This window comes from Falco punctatus (assembly GCF_963210335.1).
Source record: "Falco punctatus genome assembly, chromosome: 9".
NCBI lineage: Eukaryota > Metazoa > Chordata > Aves > Falconiformes > Falconidae > Falco > Falco punctatus.
The window spans coordinates 15,726,804-15,747,961 of NC_137589.1; the positions used below are offsets into that span (position 1 = coordinate 15,726,804).

At 39.9% G+C, this 21,158-nt stretch overlaps 1 protein-coding gene across 7 annotated transcripts in view; it reads right to left on the reverse strand.

Annotated features, from left to right (window-relative positions):
- The window catches only part of ANK3 (ankyrin 3), a 381,110-nt gene that overhangs the window by 89,185 nt on the left and 270,767 nt on the right, over positions 1-21,158 (reverse strand). For all 7 annotated transcript variants that reach the window (XM_080402708.1, XM_080402712.1, XM_080402710.1 and 4 more), the window contains 8 exons: positions 20,305-20,403; positions 17,484-17,582; positions 16,121-16,219; positions 13,765-13,962; positions 13,154-13,252; positions 12,312-12,410; positions 8,456-8,653; positions 6,012-6,110 (listed from right to left, as the gene is read on the reverse strand). In XM_080402708.1, the coding sequence (XP_080258834.1) occupies positions 6,012-6,110; positions 8,456-8,653; positions 12,312-12,410; positions 13,154-13,252; positions 13,765-13,962; positions 16,121-16,219; positions 17,484-17,582; positions 20,305-20,403 (990 nt within the window). The remainder of the gene's footprint in view (positions 1-6,011; positions 6,111-8,455; positions 8,654-12,311; positions 12,411-13,153; positions 13,253-13,764; positions 13,963-16,120; positions 16,220-17,483; positions 17,583-20,304; positions 20,404-21,158) is intronic.

The following is a 21,158-nucleotide window of genomic DNA, read 5'->3' on the forward strand; positions in this document are numbered from 1 at the left end:
AAGTTACTTCCAAGAAAATCGAGGCTTTTGTTTAATGCAGCTCTAAAGCGCATCACCTTCTGGCAGTCGGCTGCCATGCTGCTTCTAGCTGTTTTGAAGAATGAGCAGCAATATGGGAGTTAGCAGCTGGGAAAGGCTTATCAACAGCCACAAGAATAAGCGAAAAAAAAAATAATCAGAGATACTGAACTTTTCAGTTCTAATGGAACACACAAACACAAGGCATCCCTTCTTGTCTTGCCCTTCAATTCTTTTGAGGGAAATTATCACAAGCCTTATCTATAATGTCAGTGAATTACTTTAATATCCTCCACCAGCAATAACCATCAATCTTAACAGCTTGAATTACTGCATCTTTCTAGTCATGCTGACTCTCAAGCTGCTCTGTTTTTGTTTTTCTGCTGTAAATGTCAGACAATGAAGCTACAGTATTATTGTTCTTAAGGCTAGAAAATGCTCTAGATCCAAAGATCACGAAGCCATCCAGCCTTGATCAAATGATATGGACAAACTTATGTGTACATACACACTTCACTGCTTTGCTGAATCGGGGGCTAACATGTTGCAGTATCTTGCAAACATTAATTATTGCACACTATTAGCCTAGAAATTTCCACACAAATGTCTTGGTAACAATGGAGCATGTACCAAGAGCCAAGGAGAGAGATATAATGTACCATGAAGACATACCGAAGACATTGTATTTGAGCGTTCATTTTACATGAAAATTACTTTTCTTGATAGCACTTCCCAACAACCACCCTGCTTCCTTCCTATTTCTTTCTGCATCTGAAAATTAGATATTCCAATGGAAAAATTGGATTGCTGTTATGAACTGTTGTAGCACTCAGGCTGGTATGGGGCTCCTGTCAGAACAAGGCAGGCAGACCTGAGCAAATCTCGCTGAATAAATCTGAAATAAAAGCCCCAGCTCAACCTGCAAAAAACAATCATGACCTCTCAGTCACCATTATTTCCTGTCAATACTACAGTTTTAGGAACAAAAGACAGTTTAAGACTGCCTTTGTTTGCCAGACAGTTGTCAACCAGGGACTGTGAGACCATCAATTCCCCCATCAGAGGCCCAACACCAAGTGTAGCATCTGTTTGACTAAAATAACCTTCACTGAGATCAAAGCTCCAAAATCTGCTCCTTCATCCCTGGCTGAAACAGCACTTCCCTCTTACCAGTCTTCCTTTGCCAGCCCATCACAGTAACACTGTATCCAACAATAACACTATCCAATAGGATAAACAGTTGAAAAATGACATGTGGAGACCTGCTGAGCCATGAAACAGTATTTAGACATGCCAACTCCCAGCAAAAAAGCCCTACAATAAAAGCAACATCATATGTACCAGTATAGCTTTTACACATGACCACCAGAGGAGTATCTGCTCACAGTCATAGCTTCAGATTGGTTTTTAATTCCCAGTAGTATGAGTATTCCTTGTGTCAGGCATGATACTGCATAACACAGTTTCAACTTCGAAAACTCTTTAACATGCATAAATTCAGACACAGAAATGTAATGTCAGAATGGACAAAAACTGCTGCCTTTGCAGAAGCACACTAACATGCCTTCTGTGAATGCTAAATTCAGTTTTTAAAGCTTTCTAAATGGAAGCAGCTTTGAAGCTTCACCATCTGAAGTGCATTTTAGTGTTGCTACTTTTCCACCATTCTATTATTTGCTTCTTGCATATTAAAATACAGTGTTTTCTGTGCCTTATCACTTGGAGCTCAGATTAATATGGCTAGACTTAAAACCATAACAAAATCTCATCTTCAAGGGGCACGAGGAGCCTTGTGGCCTCTCAAACACTAGTTCTGGGTGCACTAAACTGGTGGTGTTTACTCTTCAGGGCTGACTAAGACTCCTGCAGCTCTGGGATTAGAGGCTATTTAGTTAATTGATGCAGCAGAACCAGAAGGATCCCATAGCACCATCAAAAAATGGACTTCAAACCCAGCAGCTATTCCTTCCTTTCATGCCTTTTTCTACAACAAAGTTCAGGAAAAAAACTTCTTGGGAGGGAAATCACCCCAAGAGAGAACCACAGTTGCAATGGTTCAGGTCTGAGAGCAATTTTGAAAATGTTCATAAGTTTTAAAGCCAGAACTGATATTAATCATATAAACTCATCTCCCACACAAGAGATTTTCTGTAGCATTGGATGTTTTTCTTCCCTGTTATAGCATCAAGATAGAAAATGTTTTTCTGCCCAATCTTCTCCTCTAATGTAATCCTGAAAAACCCCAACCATGTTTGTGGCCCTCAGAACCTGAGTAAGAACTCCCATTGTGCCAGAATAGCAAACTCTAGATGTTTTCACAGGGAGTGTAAGTTATATATAAATGATGATTAAAGAACATGTACCAGAGGTGGAATATGATAGCTCATTGGTCCCTACTCAAAAAGTTGAATAACCTCCTAAGATATCAAGTGTTCTCCCTCTATTGACAGATACTGTGTTGGAGTGACATAACCGATGCCTACTTAACCCGGGAAAATGAGGAATATGATAAGGAGAGAATCCAAACAAAATAAAAACAAAGTAAAAAAAAAAAAAAAAAAAAGGACTACTGAACAGTCATCTAGATCACAATTAACTGAGGCAAATTATGTGTATGGATGTGAAATGGAGAGAAGAAAACAGAAGGTTAGTGGTGATGCTACTGGTAGCAGAGATCCCCAACATAACACCACTCTCAGCTGTGTGGCTTCACTGACTTTTTAGACACAGGTGGCCACATCTCTGTTACTGTATGTCTGAAGTGATGAATCTGAACTGGACATGCTGGATGGCATTGTGCACACATGCAAGCAAAGCAGCAGTGCTTCTGAAGCCAACCCAGCTGTTGCTGTATCTTGCTCCCCAGTGCCTCTGGTTTTAAAGCCAGCATGCACAGACCTTTTATTCCCATAGAACAGTTAATCCACATAAACAAGAGAGCTTGTAACTACAGAGCTGCTATTTTACAAGCATAGAACACGAGACAAGGTATGGTAGTTCTTGCAGCATAACACACCTCCTTCATTGCAGAAGTTCAGAGCTTCTCAGCTCTTTCCTTAGGAACTCAAGACAATTATCAGTTTATCTAGAAACTATTCCATGTTAAAATACATGGTACTGCATTGGCACTTTTCTTATATGGCAGTAGTGAGTAGATATCTGGCAGACAACCTCCATGTGGCTGACTGTGTGGAGCCTGGAGGGCTCACTGCTGCACAAACCCAGCAGGTGGGACTCTGCAGAAGCCAGTGAATAAGCATCAACCTCACTTCACTCTAACAGAATCCTGTAAGGGATGTGGGAACTTTCTTCCAGAGGAGCAGACAGTCCTCCTACAGCAGAGAGAGAAAATTAGCAAGGTAGGCAGGAGGACAAGCCATTGCAAGTGTTCTTCACCAAATAGGTCTACAGGATTAATAACGCACACCCAGGCATATGATTAGTTACACCACAAAGTAGTTCTGCTTCAGTACATGATGACTTTGTCTGACCTATGGGTTCTGGCCCCCCTGTCTGACAACTATGGGGCAGTCCCATGGAAGCAAATGTGTACTGGGAAACTCGTACTAGTTACCTACATAACTGTGTAACTAGTAACTTGTACTAGTTACCTACATAACTGTGGAATGAGGGTGAACGACAAGGGACTTGCTGTTGGCTTATTTAAAATTATATGACTATTACTGATGACAGGATTCATGCTGTAGACAAATAAGACTGCTTTTTCCCCCCCGTGCATGGCTTGACCTACTGACTAGTTCAGTCTTCAGAGATGCGATTAAGAAGTTCAGCTCCACCCAAAGGAAATCTCTGAATGAAAAGCTGAAGCCCCTTTTCCATGTGTCTCCACAGAGTGACATGCCTGCTCCACCACCTTGCCACCTGCCAGGCTTAAAGTTCAATACAGAGCTTGTGCAACTGCGCACATGCCCTGCCTCTCAGCTGTGACAGTACCTCAGATGTTTCCACCATCCTAATGTGACTAAAAGGCCACTAATCCAGAACTAGATCCTATTTGGACACTGGAGAGCAGGCAAAGGGAATGCATGACTGCCTGCACCTGTCAATGTAAATGTCTCCTTAGACTGCTTGCTATTTGTGGGACAGGGAAGAGTGGGAGAAAGGCAAGCGTTCACAGACAAGCTGTGTGGGCTGGAAGGTGATTCAGCTCTGACCAAGTTACAAGAGCTGGTTCTGCAATGTCTTGCTACAGAAACCAAAACCAGGTAGGAACTATCACCAGAAAGGCAACCACGTACATCTGAGGAAATCATGCAAAGACTGAACCAGGGCAGATCTCATCTGCTGCTGGCTGATTTAGCAGAATATGTTAAGAACCTAGATCGATTCATCTGTAAAATATAGTCTGAAGATATGCTAGGAAAGTATAAAGCTGGAGAAGCTCCTGTGATTTCAGCAGAACCAATTCAGTTTCATGTCAGAATAATGTAATTGAAATCAGTAGCTGGTACGGTTGGAATTACACAGTAGAGAAATCACATAACAATGGCTTTTCCCTCCACCATGGATTATAATTAGCTGAGCTGCAGCCAGAGATGATGATGGATTCAGCCCTTTCTAAGATGTCGGTGTGATGACAGAATGATAACATTGCTGGACAGTCTGACACACCTGGACGTTTCTGGGATGCAAGCACAGCACCTCACTTGTGGCATACACCTAGCAGAGAGTTGTGAAAGCTCCTACTCTGCACAAAGGGTGCAGGTCAAATTGTGAGACTTGATTCATTTAGCTGATTTCATCAGCTACATTCCAAGTATTTGATCACAAGTGATTTCTTACCCAGCTAAAGGAATGACTCTGAGATTTAGACAATGCATGAAGAATGTAAGTGCAATCAACACTAAGGTCATCATGAGCACTGTACACACCATTAGTGAGCATAAAACCATTTGTACACAGGCTCTTGGAATTTACTCATGATAGTGCTCTTAAAATAAATAAGAAAAGGAAGGCCAGGTCTCTTATTTAGCAGTCCAAATATTTGCTTCAGGCAAAACTGTTTTTAGGCAAATGGACCACCATGGCATATATGTATTTTGTATTAGATAACAGTGATGAAGAATTTCAAATTTGTCCTCAAGAGTTAAATGTTTCACCTCTAATACTATTTTTGAAGGTAGAGCAGAGAAACACTGACAACCTGACAGGCTGGCATTTACCACCAGGAAAACAATGGTCTGGTCTGAACTTGGGACAACACAAAGTGTCAGTTCCCTAGCATGCACCCCTCTAATGAAATAGCTTGGCTCGCTACACTTTGCAAAACAAAGTGGCTTAGAAATTCAGAGGCATCCAGTCATGAAGGCAGAGCCAAACTGTAGGAGTAGGGGGTCATCTCTACAGATGAACAATGGCTTTACTTGCAGAGTCATGTCTATGGATGACTACTTAGTATCAGCTCATGGAAACTACTTCATTTCATAAAGCCTCTTAAGCCATGGGGAAAAGTATTACCCAGTTAATAGCCAGGAATGCCTATGCTACATTTACATTGTTTCTTTTGCTGTAAATACAGATGGTTTAAGTAACAGTTCTGTGTTTTGTTTCTACTGTCAGCGGAATGGAAAGTACGTGCAATGAAAAAATACCAAAAAGGAGATGAAAGTAGGCATATGGTAAAAGATTACATGGCTCTCTGTAGAGAAAGCTCAAGCTTTCCTGAAAGTTTCCTTACATAAACCCCAGATCAATCCCACTTACCTTCAGTGAACACACAATAGCAGGATGCCATCTGAATCTATATTGATCTAAATATTTAGCAAGAAATAAGCTTACTGCTCAAAGACTGAACTTAACACTAAACATTCAAGTTCACATATCATGAGTTTTCAAAATATATTCTACAATTTATTACAAGGAATGTTACTCTGCTGTTATTTCACTTTCACCCTGAAATCGATTACTAGTCCAGTCTACAGGCTCATGCCTCCCTGAAAGGAAATAATACATGTTCACAGTGGTGTTCGTACCTTTGTCTGTGCATCAACAGCAGCTCCTTGGTTAACAAGAACCTCTGCTACGTTGACCCTATCGTCTTGAGCAGCCAGGTGCAGTGGCGTCAGTCCACTCTGTAAATTAGAAGCAACAAGTAAAAATCTTCAGAGGCGGCACATGAATACTAAATGCAAATTCAGGTATCACCAAGACTCAAAACATCCTACTGAATTTAAAGAAATTATAAATTCCACTTTCACTGTGTAATGTGCTTCCTCATTACATTTGTTGATTTGCAAGAAAGTACAGTTTGAAAGCCAGGAAGATGGTGTTTCTTTTACACAATGAACATTTCTTCATGCAGAGTTAAATGTGGGATAGCAAATTATAGCATTTTAAAGAAAAGTCACATAGTATTTTTTTACCTCCTAATTCACTTCCTTAGACTGAGTAAGGTTTTTTAGAAGAAATATTGAATTATTGTTTACACTTCTACAAGTTTTCTAGAAGTAACATTCACTCACATTTGTCCTTACCTTTTACTCCTTTACTTGATCATTTTCAAATACAAACAGAAAAGATAAAACTACATTTATATGAGATCAGGTCCATTTCTCTCTGCCTGGGGAGTATACAGCCTTGCTAGATGACATGTACTGACACTCTTACTTTTTGGATACCTCATTATTTTTCTACTTGAAACTTGAGATCTAAAATCCTTAAAACCTCAGAAAACTATACAACTTTCTGTCAAATAAAAGACATCAGGTAAAAGGGCTAGAAGAGAGAATCTGCTGAGGGGATGTTGTTAGGAATGGGAAAGACCATCCTTTACTTGCCAATTACAGTTCTTTTTCTCTCCTCCGTTTCCTACTGCCTTTAGTTCCAGTGACAGAAAAGCGGGTGGCAGCAGTTGGCACATCAAGCAGAAACACTTGCTAAGTTTCCTACCCTTGAACCTAAACTTTTGTCCACAGTGCATTCACTACCGAAGGCAGTTACTCTGAGACCATCCCACTGTACTGTACTAGAACATGTGATCCTGATGACAATGCAGCTTAGATGGGCCACATTACACAAATATATAAGAGTAACCAACTGTAAACTACCTAATGGAGCCTGGATATTTTGGGTCAAACCTTTTAAAAAGATTTAATAAGTGCTCAGCGCCCACAATGAAGCTCTGAGTATTCAGTAATCCTGAGCATTCTATGGATCCTGAAGAAAACAAATGCTTTTTTTTTAGTCCCATTGCAAAACTCAAAAGTTGGTGTACTTTAAATATATGGCTTCAAATGTAGGTGCTGAGGTCAGAGGAAATGTACATCCATAAGTGAGCACAGGGGAACTATTATCAAAAGGTGGTGTTATCACTATAATGAGAAACTGCAGATTACAACTGAATAGGTAGAGATTGAAGGATGTTGCAGGTTATTAACCTCAGGTGGGACTGAGTCAAAAAGCCAAGCAGCTGCAATCATGTTCTCTGTATTAGCCTCAGCAGCAAAACCAGGGTAGCCAATGTGATGTAGAATGTGTACATGACAAATTGCCCTGTGGGGATACAAAGTATATCCTGCACTACATAAACCCACAGACTTGTTGAGATTGGGGGAAAAAAATCAACATCAGCAAGAGAAGCTTCCTGCAGAAACAGGAAAACACAGCAGCCCTGTGCAGCATCACCCACAGCCTCAGAAGACACCAAGTCTTTCTACCTGCTGAGAATAAGAAGTATTTTTTCTGTGAAAAATGTCTCTCTTGCTTTTCTACTTTAGCCACATAAATCCATACTGAAACTGTACTTTATAACATCTCTGATGTCTAGTAGGGCATTTAAAGAATTAAGGCTCCACATTTGCTAGAAACATTACTACAGAGCAGACTTAATAGCCTATAAATACATATATATATATACTACAATCTACCAACTTCCCTTTCCTGCCTCCAGGAGAAATTACACTAAAAGTCACTGTGCTCTAAGGAACACTCCCTGGGGAGGAAGAATCACTTATATTAACGAGCAAAATTTCAGACAAACTTGCTGTTATTATCCCATTAAAAAAATCAGCTTCCCTTAACAAGTTAGTTGTTACCATTGCTTAATAGGCACGCATATATCTAGAGGCTCATAAATGACACACGCCAATCCCACTAACCACTGAGGGGAGGAAGACATTTTCTCTCTGGGCATGTTTTGGCAGACTAGCATAATGTGGAAAGAAGAAGGCAGGTGGATTAATAAATTCCTCTGCAGCATGCGTTTTCAAGACTTGAGTACTGTGAAATACCATTTACACAATGTTACATGGCACGCTTCACGCTGCTGTCTTTGCTAAAAGAAATGATGATGTGCTTTCAAGCACCTGCAGTGGTTTTCAAAACATGCAGAATCACAGTGGACAAGATTTATTTGCAGGACCCTGTCCTTCCCATCACCGTGTTTATTGCCTTCGCACCAAGCAGGAAGAACATTTACCTTGTTGCCGAGATTTACATTAGCATTTCTAGTAAGAAGCAATGACACCATGTCCACGTGGCCGTCCTGAGAGGCAAGATGTACAGGGGCGATACCCTGTCTGGTTACAGCATTGGCATCAGCACCATATTCCAGCAGTGTAGTTGCTATGTCCATCTGGTTTTTCTTGGCAGCTATGTGCAGTGGTGTATAGCCATTCTGTCAACAGAAAGCACTTCATTGCAACCTACTCATTAAACAATGTGATAAATCACTTTCCTGAACCCACTCAACTCTATGAAAGTCATTAGTTCTAAAAATGCAGTCAACCATAGTCAGATACAATATTAACTAGTCGTACAAAGCTTTAAGCGATCTGGTTTTGAAAGTACTGCTAGAAGTAAGAGGATTCTGAAACTTTCAAATTTGGGAAAAAAATATCTGTGCAGAAGGGCACAACCTGTAGCAATAGGAATTTGAGTTTCATTTCACAGGCATTTGCTACTTTTCCTTAAATGTACATAAAATCTTTAGCAAACAGAAGAGCAGGATGTGTGTTCATAATTCAGAACAGCTGCTAATTTTGGGGTTTTTTTTCCTCATTTCCCAGTGTGAATAAAAGCATTATGAAGTACAGCCTTTCCTGTAGTACTTACCCTAACCTTACTTGACAGGCTGTTTTCGTTCAGATCAAGGGAAGTTTAAAGCATATAGTCTTGCATTCTCTCTATTTTGTATTCCTTCCAATATATGTACCCAGTGAGACTATCGCCAAAACTAAAAATGCAGTACCTATTGCAAGACAAAATCTTATAATTCTAAAAAGCATGGCTTTGGCGGAAAACTAATAAATGGGTATAAAGAATAACTGATTAGCACGCAAATGCCAAAACACTGACTAAGATATGACCAGCTTTTGGTAGAGATTGTGATGCCTGTTTAATCAAGAACTTTCTGTCTTTCAGAAATGTGTTAGCCCTCATCTTAAAGCAAATGGCACATATGCATGTGACTAAGGAAAAAGGTTGGGGGGATGAGACCCTAGCTGCATAAGCAATTTTTATAGTATCATAAGTACTGTGTGCCTCTCGGATCACACAGCCCAATAAAGTCTATCTGAAGGCACAAAGCATTCACCGGGCTTGGTCCCTTCCTGCGCCCCATGGGACAGCGGGGCTGGGCTATACGGGAAGGCAGGTCACCACAGGTGCAGGGTGATGCAGGTAGGAACAAAGGAGAAAGAAATACACAGGCACACAAATGATTACAAGAGAGCTTTAAGAGTAATCTGGAATTGAGAGATGCACAGCACTAAGTCCACATGGAAAAGGTTCTGTAACCTTTCAAATACAATTCAGATTCAGTTCAGACCTTAAATACTGATATTTCAAAATGACACCTGGGCAACGGTGCCACAATTAATAAGGGAAGTATACAGCCACTAAATTTTCACTTTGAAGGTAAAATGCTTTAGGGAAAACAAATACAATCCTCTCCCTTAGACTTCCTGCATGACATTGACATGTGAAACAGCCATTGCCACATTACAACTATTAAATCCTAAATACTACGTGCTAAAGCCTACATATGTGCTAAAATTATTTTAAATGGAGCTCGTATAATTGAAATGGAGGTCATGTATATTCTGTAAAATAACAAATGCAGTTTTCAAGGCCTTTCCTCAGAAACAGGCATACATTTCTTTCAGTGGAATGGAAAGCAGCAGGTTGCCAAGAGAAGGCAAAAAGAGAGCTGAAAAATAAAAGCTGAAATTCAGCTCAGTCTCAGTCTGCATCTCCTCCTCCTAAGAGCTGTGCTCTGCCACTACACATAGATGCAGAAGGGAACAGAGAAGTTTGGAAGGAAGGGTACTGGGTTATTCTGGCTGCAAGGGAAAAGAGGTAAAAAGGGAAAATGGTTAAAGATGAAGGGATAGAGAAAAACTGAGGCTTTGGAGGTGGTGGGGTGAGGAAGACAAGTGTTATAAAGTGGATGCCAAATCAAAATTAGGCACAAGCCTAATTTTTGCCTATAAAAAGGAAGAATGGTTCATAGGAATAACTGTATCTCAGCACTGTACTCTGACATAGTCACTTCCTATATCCTTTCACGAATCACTCTTCAAGGCAAAAGCTGCCAGGCCAGGCTAATGAGCCGCTCTTAAGATCTGTGTTAAAGACAGGAGTGTCACAGAAAAAGCAACTGCGGCTGAAACTAACTGTGGAGTCGGTGATGAGATATGACATAACACATTTATTTATTAGACCACATTTACAAAAGAAATGTGAAATCATCTGCTGTTACCAACATCAGCTTTCAGATGACTGCACAGTGAGTGCCTCAAGCAACAAACATGCTACCGTTAATTTTATTTAGTATTGATGCTCTACTCGGTGTTGCTGTGGCTCACTTGGTGCAGAACACTAACAAACACTTTCTTTTAGGGAGATGTAGCAGGTACTTGAAAGCCTGAAGTGGCAGCTGCAAAACTGTTTTGTTGCAGATGGGGAAGTTAAGGTGACCTGACAGGTGAGTGTGTACATAATATTATACCATAGTCTATAGTGCTTCCACCTTCGTTTGGACTCCCCAAGACCTTGGCAGTGGCTGCTGCAATCCCTGCCCCTATAGGACACACAGCTTCCACTGGCAGTTTCTTTTAGTGAAAACTGGGTCAGTGTCCTCTCATCCCCTTCAGAAGGCGCTTTCTTCCCCACAGTGGCATTTAAGAGTGCTGTGTTGCAGTAGTAAAAGATCAGAGATCACTCCAGTTCATCTCCTGGGGCACTGCTCTGGCAGATTGACACTATCGACATTATTGATTTTAAACTGTGCCATTGCTGCTGGCAATCCATGTTTATTTAACTTTCCTCTCTTTTGCACTATAAACTTCGGGACCTACCACATATGACAGACTCCATCCTCTTCTTTAGCCATGCAGAAGGCCTCTGGTGTTATGGCTGTGTTCAGTCATGTGTGAGAGGAAGGCAATCAAGGAGAGCTGTCTTTCTATCTATGATACTGGCTTTTCCACTAGCTCTTCCTTTTCTGCTGTGGTTTTCTGCAGTGATTTTAGGGACATATCTGGGTTATTTCAGATGAGGTAAGGTCTTTACACTGCAGTTGAACCTACAAATGCTTCAACTGTTTTCTTACTGTTGCTGTTCAACTATCAATTATTGATCCATACTTGAAATAGAATCCATAAGTTATAGACACTATGAGCTTCCTTAAATTCTTTCTTCTACTCAGGGCTCGAAAACATTGAAATATTTACTCTTTCACTTCCCCTGAAATCTTACACTATGTGTTGTTTTGCCTACAGTAAACTGCAATAGAAGCAGAGCTGTTGTTTTATTTTCTTACCAGTTTTTTTACATTGTGGTGGAAGTACTGTGAAGCAGAATAATTATGTACATTGTACTGAGAAACATATCAAACCTCAGAAGTCATCCTGTGGCATAATACAGGGGAACTACCATGTACAGCAAGGCATTGACTCCAAGCTTGCCCTGCACAGATGTTAAGACGCAATGTTGTAAATTGACCGGCTTGGAGAAGGTACTAAGGAGACTGAACAAGCAACAGAAAGGCTTAGTGTTTGCTGAGACTGAACTTTATCGCAACTAGAGTTTTTCAATGTTTCTGCACCTAGATTTGGGGGTGTGTGGGGGGGTGTGGGTGTGTGTTTCTACTATTTTATTCACCTGCAGAATTATTCTAACAGCTTTGTGTGGTTGTGAGACATTAATAAACAAGATCACTAAGCCCCCTGGAACTGCAAGAATATAAAGCCTAGAAAGAACAGTGGTAGACAGGGAGTAAAGTGACACAAAAAACCTAGGTATTGTTCCCCCAGAGTGACCAGTACTTGTACCTTGGCAGACGCGTGAGGTGAAGCTCCCTGGTCCAACAGTAGGAGTGCCACTTTTTGATTATCGTAGTGTGCAGCTACATGCAGTGGTGTTAAACCGCTCTAAAAACACATGCAGAACAAACAAGTGCTGTTACAGACTCTCTCCAGGGAAAACTTAAAGATTTGGACAATCAGAGTAGATAAGGTGAAAAACACATTTGTTATTCATTCTTGTATTCAGAATCTCTGATAACTTTAGAATAATAATAAAAAAAAGAGATTTGAAAATCCTTACTGAGCTGTGAAAGCCCTTTTCACTTTTCCCTGGGAAGATGAACAGAGAAGCACATATCTGTGCTGCCCCCAGGACAAAGCAGGTAAGGAATTTTGACCCTGAGGTCAAAAAAATGTTTGGCAATGTGTTTCTTTTACTGCAATGGATAAGAGAACTGTTCCTTGAATCTGTAAAATTCCAGGCTGGGCTGGTTTAAAAACCATGAGGTCCTACTGGGCTTTGCCCTCTGTCATGAGACCTGGGGGAGCACAGCCAGATGCCTGAATGCTTTAAGGACTGTGAATAGTCTGGGCAGGAAGGCAGGGAAGATAGTTTGTCTAGATTCCCCTGGATGGGTACAGAGAGGACATAAATTTGTTGTCAATTAATGACAATAAAACTAATTTTTGTCAAAAGTTTGCTGGCTCTTGGCCGCCCCAGCAGGGGTTGGACTACTACATGAAACCCATTCTAGCTAAACCAAGGCTGTGGTACTAGTGTGATGGTAAGTAGGTAGAAGGATATTATTAGAATATTATGTGCCTTTAGATATTTGCTGTGCAAGTGGCAATAGCTTCTTCTGTCCTACCTTTCCAGAAGCATCAGGTGATGCATTCTTCTGAAGCAGAAGGTTGGCTACCTCAATTTTCCCATATTTTGCAGCCACGTGTAGAGGAGTAAATCCTTTCTGTAAAAGAGAGCAGTTATATAGGAGCTTTGTGCACTTTTTTGCAGGGTAAGGTTTGTGTCTGATCTACAAGGATAATGCTGTTTCCACCCATCCACTTACATAGTCCTGAGTACAGGCAGCAAGTCTGCAGATTCCCAGCTGCCCTGGCAGGTCTGGAGGCTCTCCCTTGCAAGGTAAAGCCCTATCTACATTAAAACAACTGTAAAAAGGGAGTCAGTTCCTTTCGTCACACCACCGAAGACCCAAGGACAAGACTGGGTAACAGCTTATCAATTCTTGTCAGGAATTTCTGCCCTGCATTCCTTTCCTTCAGAGAAAATGCATGTCTGATCACTGGGATATGCGATACATCAGGCTCTGAGGTAAAAGCATGAAGCTTGGCACCATTTTAACAAACTGCAGCTCATTCTTACATTGATTTTATGTGTATATGACACAGCATTTAATTAACGACAAGTAGCTACTGGCATATTTTACTATTGAAGTTACCACTTTTGCAACTGCCTTACCTTGGTGATGATAGATAAAGATGCACCATGATCCAAAAGAACAGAAGCTACATCTTCATGTCCTTCTCGAGCAGAAAGGTGCAGGGGCGTATAGCCAGACGTCGTAGCTGCATTTGGAGATGCTCCTTGCTGCAGCAGCTGCTGTACTATATCAGCTTTTCCCAGCCGAGCAGAAATGTGCAGTGGTGTTTGGTCATCCTAAACATAAAGAAAACAACACAGACCTATATAAGAAAACTAAGGCTTATATTACAACAGAAAATTCTTGCTCAGATTCTATTCCTTTTGAAAACTGCAAACGAGCATTAGTTCTATCGAGGTCTTACCTAGTGAATATTGCACTCTGGCTTTCTCTTTGTCGTATAATAAAGATATCTTGTGCTTTGCTGATACACCACAAAATATTCCAGACAGGTACATAATCCATACCAGTAAATAAACCAAACAATTTTCTTCTTAATCTCGATTTGCCTCACTTTGCTTTGCCACTAAGGTGCATCGGGTTTCCTGTTGATTTTGAGACCTTTCTTAAAACGCAGCAAACACACAGCTATTCCTCACACCTTGATCTCTTTCATGATTCCCAGCAACATCTAACAACTCAATCAGTTATCTAGGATGACCTGAGGTGCTTAGCACGTTATTGCCTAGTAACTTGCGTTAAGTATCATATGTTGTGCTTTTTTATTGAATAATTTGTTTCATATTTTGCAGATAACTTTACAGTGGATTCAACTAAGGATAAAGCATGGTGCTGAAATTTGTTGTCATTTTCTCACTGCTCATTCAGAACACAATAATCCTAGTAGTTTTAAATTTAGGACTTGCCCTGTCATGAGTCTCATTGCTTATTTATTTTCCTTTTGTGAAAATATTGTGGTTGGTTGTGACCTTGTTCTGAGTGTCTACTAGATAATTTCTTCCTCAGTCATTCTTTAGGTTTGTATTTTGTCCTCTCCATTCTCAGTTATACAATCTTTGGATTAAACATACTATTGCAACAGTAGGACCAACTTTATTTTTTCCTGTTCCGCATTCATCTATTCAAACATCTTTCTCTCCCCATTTTTCCCTCCTGAATTTCCTACCTTTTAAGCTCTGCTACCCCACATCCTGCAGCAGAGTAGTTCTGGGGTGTTCTTGGCTAGGGAGACTTCTGTCCATGCCCATCCTACAACAGTGATTTTACACCTTTGGGATTTAGGATGAGAGAGTGTCAGGATGTGAGTGCTACTCCTATGCAGGAAAATTCTCCTCTGACTGGCAGAGAGCTTTTATAGTTCTTAAATGTTTCAAGTTTATGGCTGTTTCCCACAATTTTCTCACAGCTGATGTTGGCATTGATGTATAATCTATTACTTGTATTTGGTTGTTTATAATAACAAATTGATGACAGGCAATTGCAGTCTGCAGACGTTAATTCATTGCGTGAAATTACTTAGAAAACATTTGTATGACTGCGCTTCTGAGCGCAAGCTGTTCACTTTCGAGTCTGTCTTTGGAGATTTACAGGCCACATGATTCACTTCTATTGTCAGACTGCTTGCAGATGTGAAGCATACCTGCTAGAAATATTTAGTCAGAGTTCCTTATAAGTAGATATTCTTACTAGTTACTCTATTTGTGAGCCAATTCACAGCTGATAATTTCACAAAGAAAAATAGATTTCTTTGAAATTGCATTCATTTAATCACTAGCTGGGAAAAAAAAAAGTTTTCCTGGTTTTACCTATTAAGACTGATATTTATTGCACCCATTGATCTCCATTCCTCTGTCTCTTTCCTGAAACTCTTCTATTTCCATAATTTCTTATATTTTTTCATTGGCTCTTGACCATTTCTTTTCCCTTCCCCCTTATCTTGCTCAATTGCAATTGTTTCTATAGGGTCTGTTCCTTCTTTCAAGCCCTATGCCACATCCTCTCACTGCGCCTCCTTGCTTTAGGAGGTGTTCTTTAGAGTATAACTGTTTTTGAATGTATCCAGGCTGATGCTTTAAGGACATGACAGGAGACACCAGCACCCTATGGTTTGCAGTTTTGCAGAACTAAAGCAGATTTGAGGCATTCCTCCTGCTCCATGCTTCCCACTCCAGAACAAAACTCTTCAAACACATAATAGTTTATATTAAAAGCTGACAAAAAAAAAACCATGCATGGTATCAGCTTGTCATCTCCCGCATTCTCTCCTAAACGCAGATCACTAAACAAGTACATAATGAAGTATCAGTGGTCATTACACCAAGGCCCTTGGCTTAGTCTCCCTTTCTCTTCCCAAAAGACACATGCAAGATGAATGTGATTCCTTGCTTTGTTAAATATAGATAATCTAGGATTATACCTGGACCATCACCTTACCTTAGCTTTAGCCTCCACCTGGGCTCCGTTTTGTACCAGGTATCGAACGACCTCTGTTTGGCCAGCTCTGGCAGCCATGTGCAGTGCTGTTTCTCCTCTCTAGCACACAGCAGCAAAAAAAAAAAAAAAAACCATTAAAAAAACACTGCAGAAAAAACAAATTCCAACATATTTTATAAATACAAAAATAACTGGTGACCAAATCTCCACTAGAATATGTTGTGGCAGTTGTCTGTGAGGAAGATGGGAGATTAAGTCAATATATGACCTCTTAGCTGTGTGCTACAAGGTTTATTTCAGAGTCAGTTTCCCAACACAATAGTGTCTTTGTCATTAGCCTTTTCCTGAAAAGAGACAATGCAAATTTTTATTTACTAGTATTTTATTAACAGCATTAAAAATGATGTCCATTTAAATATACCCTAATTTAGTTAAACATAAAAATTATTTCAAATTTTGTATACGCAGACACACATACATTTGGCTTTCCTCCTGCTATGTCCTATGGCCCTACTATCATTTGGTATTTGACAAGCACTGATAGGAGCGAACAAGAGGGAAAAAACAATCATTATAGAGTACATTAATCTAAGGCTACATGGACTTAATGAAAGGCAAATCCAAGGAAACCAGAATAAATTCAAGAGGGAAACGGCTTTGTACGTTTTTGGACATCAGTATGTCTTTAGGTACGAACTTGCTAATTTACAAACGATGTTGCATTTTTTTATAGTCTATTTAATAGAGTTAGCAGATTAAGACTTTAATAAAATACTGTTTTCTAACCACACCTGTGTATGGAAGGTGAAAGGGAGATTTTGGGGCCAAGCTGCTAAAAATAATCAACAGACTTCTATTTTCCCCCCATTTCCCAACTTTCTAATATCCATCTAACAATGACTTCAGTTGTTACACACGCCCTGTGAGCCCTGGGGCACACCGTGCACATCCAGTAGAAAAGCACACTTGTATGGCTGTATGGGCACAGGCAATATGTCCCGACAATCTGCTGCAAACTGTTGATAACAGCAGAACTTTCCTTAAATGGCAGGCCCCCGGGGTCTGGGGAAAACAGTGGTCCTCTGTGAAATAAACATCTCAAAAATTACATATGAGAAGCTACAGTATGCTCTCATTCTTTACTTTAGAAAAAGAAGAGAATAGAGTCTTTTTTGGGGTTTCCTCAACCTGTCAAGCACCTCCCGAGGACTCAGCAGGCTGTGCTACCCCGTGACTCCAGCAGGAGCCACAACTGCTATGGAGGTGGATGATGAACACCAGAATCAGGTGCTTTACAGTAGTGCTGCTCCCAGGTATAACGTATTCACAGTTCTGCCGTGCTGAAAGGAAACCTATTACTTACTACATTGGTGGTGTTGGGTGATGCTCCATGATGCATTAGCTGCGATACAATATTTACATGTCCCATGAAGGCAGCAACATGGATTGGAGTTAGGCCCGACTGAAAAGCAAACCAAAATCAAACATAAATATCTGCTTCCACACTACTTTACAAGAATGCCGTGGGCAAAAAAGTTATTCTAAAGTAAACAAACTCAAGTGCTTGCTTTTCTGAGAGGATCTTGTCTTCCCCAAAACAATGTACATATGGTTAAATTAAAGGGTACACAGAATTGGAAACACCTATGAGTATGATTCACAAGCAAACATAAAACATTCTAGGAATTTAGTAATTCTTCATCAACTAAAATAAGCTATAGCTAAGCAAGATTTCCTCCTTAAGTTTTTGCTAAATATAATTTTGGACCGGGGAAAAAAATTAAAAAATAAAGGTAGAAGCATTCCTGGTACAAAGACAAGACTTTCTGGAACACTCAGTTAATGCAAAAAAGATGCAGCGTCCATTGTCCCCACCAAATCCAGTTGCTTTTAGGTGAACAAAAAGGTCTATTGAGCTTAGTGGTGAGCTCCATCCCTGCTGTTTCTCCAGGAGAAAGGGAATTCAAAACAGTGGCATCCAGCCCAAGAGGCACAGACACAAATGACGTGGGCTAAAGAGAATTCCCCCTTCCCTCAGGACCTTGTGGCACCATCACAAATCTGCACCACTGCCCTTATATAAGATATAAGACCAACTGGAGAGAAAGAGCAGGAGGGAGAAGGGGAGGGAAAAAAGGGAACAGTCATTTAGCAGGGCATGACCTCAAGGATTTTGCTTTAGAAATCCAATCAATAGTTAATATTTCTCCACATAGAATTACCCTAAAGCCTTTTCACAGCTGCTTCTTCACAGCTGTACCAACAGTCAGCCAGAGACTGCAGAAGGGAGTTTTACTACCAAGAGAAGGAGAAAGCTCAGCGCATCTCTGGAAATCCCCTGATTTAGGCAGCTTCTTATAGATGTACACAAGTCCTGGGAGGGTAGAGGTGAGGAAAACACACTTTTGTTCCTTTCTCGTGAAGAATGACAAACATGAGCAGGAAAATATGAGTGGTTGAGTATGTTATTCTTCTCCCCATTTCACATAATTTAGTAAATGCTTTTAAAATAACAGACTACAGGAAATACAACACATGTATCATCTTTGGTCATAAACACTAACTCATACTGCAGAGATTCAGGCCTGCAGCTAAAAAAAAAGGTGCAGTATCTACAAATGGAAGTATGGAATCTACATTAAAAACAGAATTTACCATAGAAAAGGTAACAAGCATTACTGTTAATAAACAGTTTATCTGCAGCGATGACTATTTGTGACATTTGGTACCATTTCCTCTTGTTGCATTTGCATTGTTTAGTCACATCTTGCAGCCAATACTCGTTTACTCTCGGATGTCTTTGGGGAGGAATACTCTGAAGCTGTCTGACCAGTTTGTTTTGATGGCCAGATAGAAACTTTCCTAGTAGGGAAATAGCAGCTTATGGATGGGTGCTGAGTAGCAGCTCCTAATTCTGTCTTGAAAGGTTGTTACCACTTAGACAGCCAGTGAAAGAGGCAGGTGGGAAGATAGAGCCCTGTAGTTAAGTACCATAATGAATCTCAACAAATGCAGTCCAACGTGGTTTGAGATCATGGTGAGGCAGCAATAGGAAATAAGGGAAGAGCTCTTGCTTTTGGAAAGTTTTTGCTTGAAAAAGCATTGCAGCAGATGTAGATCAGACTGTTAACCTGGTTCACGCACACGAGACAGTGTAGTTAAGTGTTGATGTTGCTTTTGCTCTCTTAATTCTTTGCATTTAAAGGGGATAAAATGGAATAGATTGGTTTTCTACTTCCACATTGACTGATTAATATAAGGACAGGCATCACATCTCTTCTGTTAAGGTTCTCTTTATGCTTCTCAGTCATTTGGTAACGTGACTTCAAATTAGACTCTGAAAGTTTCATGTACAACTGCTACGGTTTTTAAAAACTAGTCTGGAGACACATGAGCTGTAGTAAGGACAGGTAGGCTCCATTCTCCCTCAAGGAAGCCAGGAAGGGGGCTGTATGGTTTGCTACTGAATAATTAGAACAAAAGCCCATGCATCAAGTGAAACTCCATTTTGGGGAGATGAACTGCTCCCAGTTGTACCTTGTTTAATCAATGGAATGGTTTACCATTTTCTAACCTGACTTCTTGCACAGTGGTCACACACTCATATATGTGACCTTTCCTCCCAACTTAGAAGATACATACACATAGACAAACTAAATTTTCCATAGGTACTTAATTAGTCTCTAAATTGTGCCAATAACTGGGTGTAGACTATCTCATGCTGATTGAAGTAATAGCATATTGATTCCTGTCTAGTTGATTTGTGATGAATTGTGATGCTGGGTGACTATAACTTCCGTGTGGAAAGCCAAAACAAGCTCTGAATTAAACCAGTTTTCAAAACAGGAATGAATGAAGCACAGTCTTCATCTTGATGTCCATAACAGAGTGAATTTAATCTTCAACGCATTAAATTACAGGCAAAAATTGACAGAAATTACAATCTTTTTAAAAATGTTAATCTTGTTATTCCCACCATATTCCCAAAGTTTAACAATTTTTTGAGTGTTATGATCCATTAGGGTAACTGACTTTCTTATTCAGTTTTATTATTTGGTAATTAGTTGAAAATAACTGTTGACTTGATTGGTACATGCTCTTTCAGAAATATTCAAATATTAATCGATATAGCTACGATGACTTTTGTGGGAAAGAGAGACAAATGTGAAAAGACCACTTCTTACCTCAGTCACAGCTTGAATTGATGCACCATGCTTCAGAAGAAGTTCCATGACTTTTATTCTGTTCTTCTTGCAGGCAATGTGAAGAGGTGTGAAACCATTCTGTAAATGAGAAAGAACATATTTTTTGATACTGCACATACCATAAAAAAGTAGAATTGGGTATGGAATTCATATAAAACATTCCTCTGTTTTAACAAAACACCTCCCAGATTTGTTTTGGCTTCACTAAATTTTCCATGTAAAAGAAAGAAAAAACTTCTAAAAAGAAAAAGACATACTTCATATAGCCAGTTTTGCTTATGAAATATATTGCCCACTCCAATGAATAACTTCTTTTTAAAAATTCTCCATTCACCTACAACTATAAAAAACTTCATTTTCGCTTAGCATATTCATTCTTAACTAGGTGGAGTTTTTTGTTAAGAGTTTTTGGGGAGTTTGGGTTTGGGTTTTTTTGTTTGTTTTCTGTGGACTTTTCATAACCACTGGTAAAAAAAACACTTTGCCTTTACAAGCTCCGGCATTTAGATCTTCTTTTAAACAAATCTTACTACTTCCACCCCATTCCCCCAATTCATTACCTACCAATTTACTGTAATTACAATTATTTTGACCCTTCCTTTAAAAAAAAAAATTGTATGTGCAGCAGACTGAACATTTAAAATTGCCCTCTTATTTAGTGTGACGTGATATGACAGAAAACAAATAAAACAGGAAAACAAGTTATCCAGGGCATCCACAACTGGTTCAGTAACATTAGTGCACTGAATGCTGATGCCGCTCTGTATATTCATCAAAAAAGCCTTTGCAAAACAATTCTGAAATCAGCTGACAGAACTAGTCCCTCAGATCTG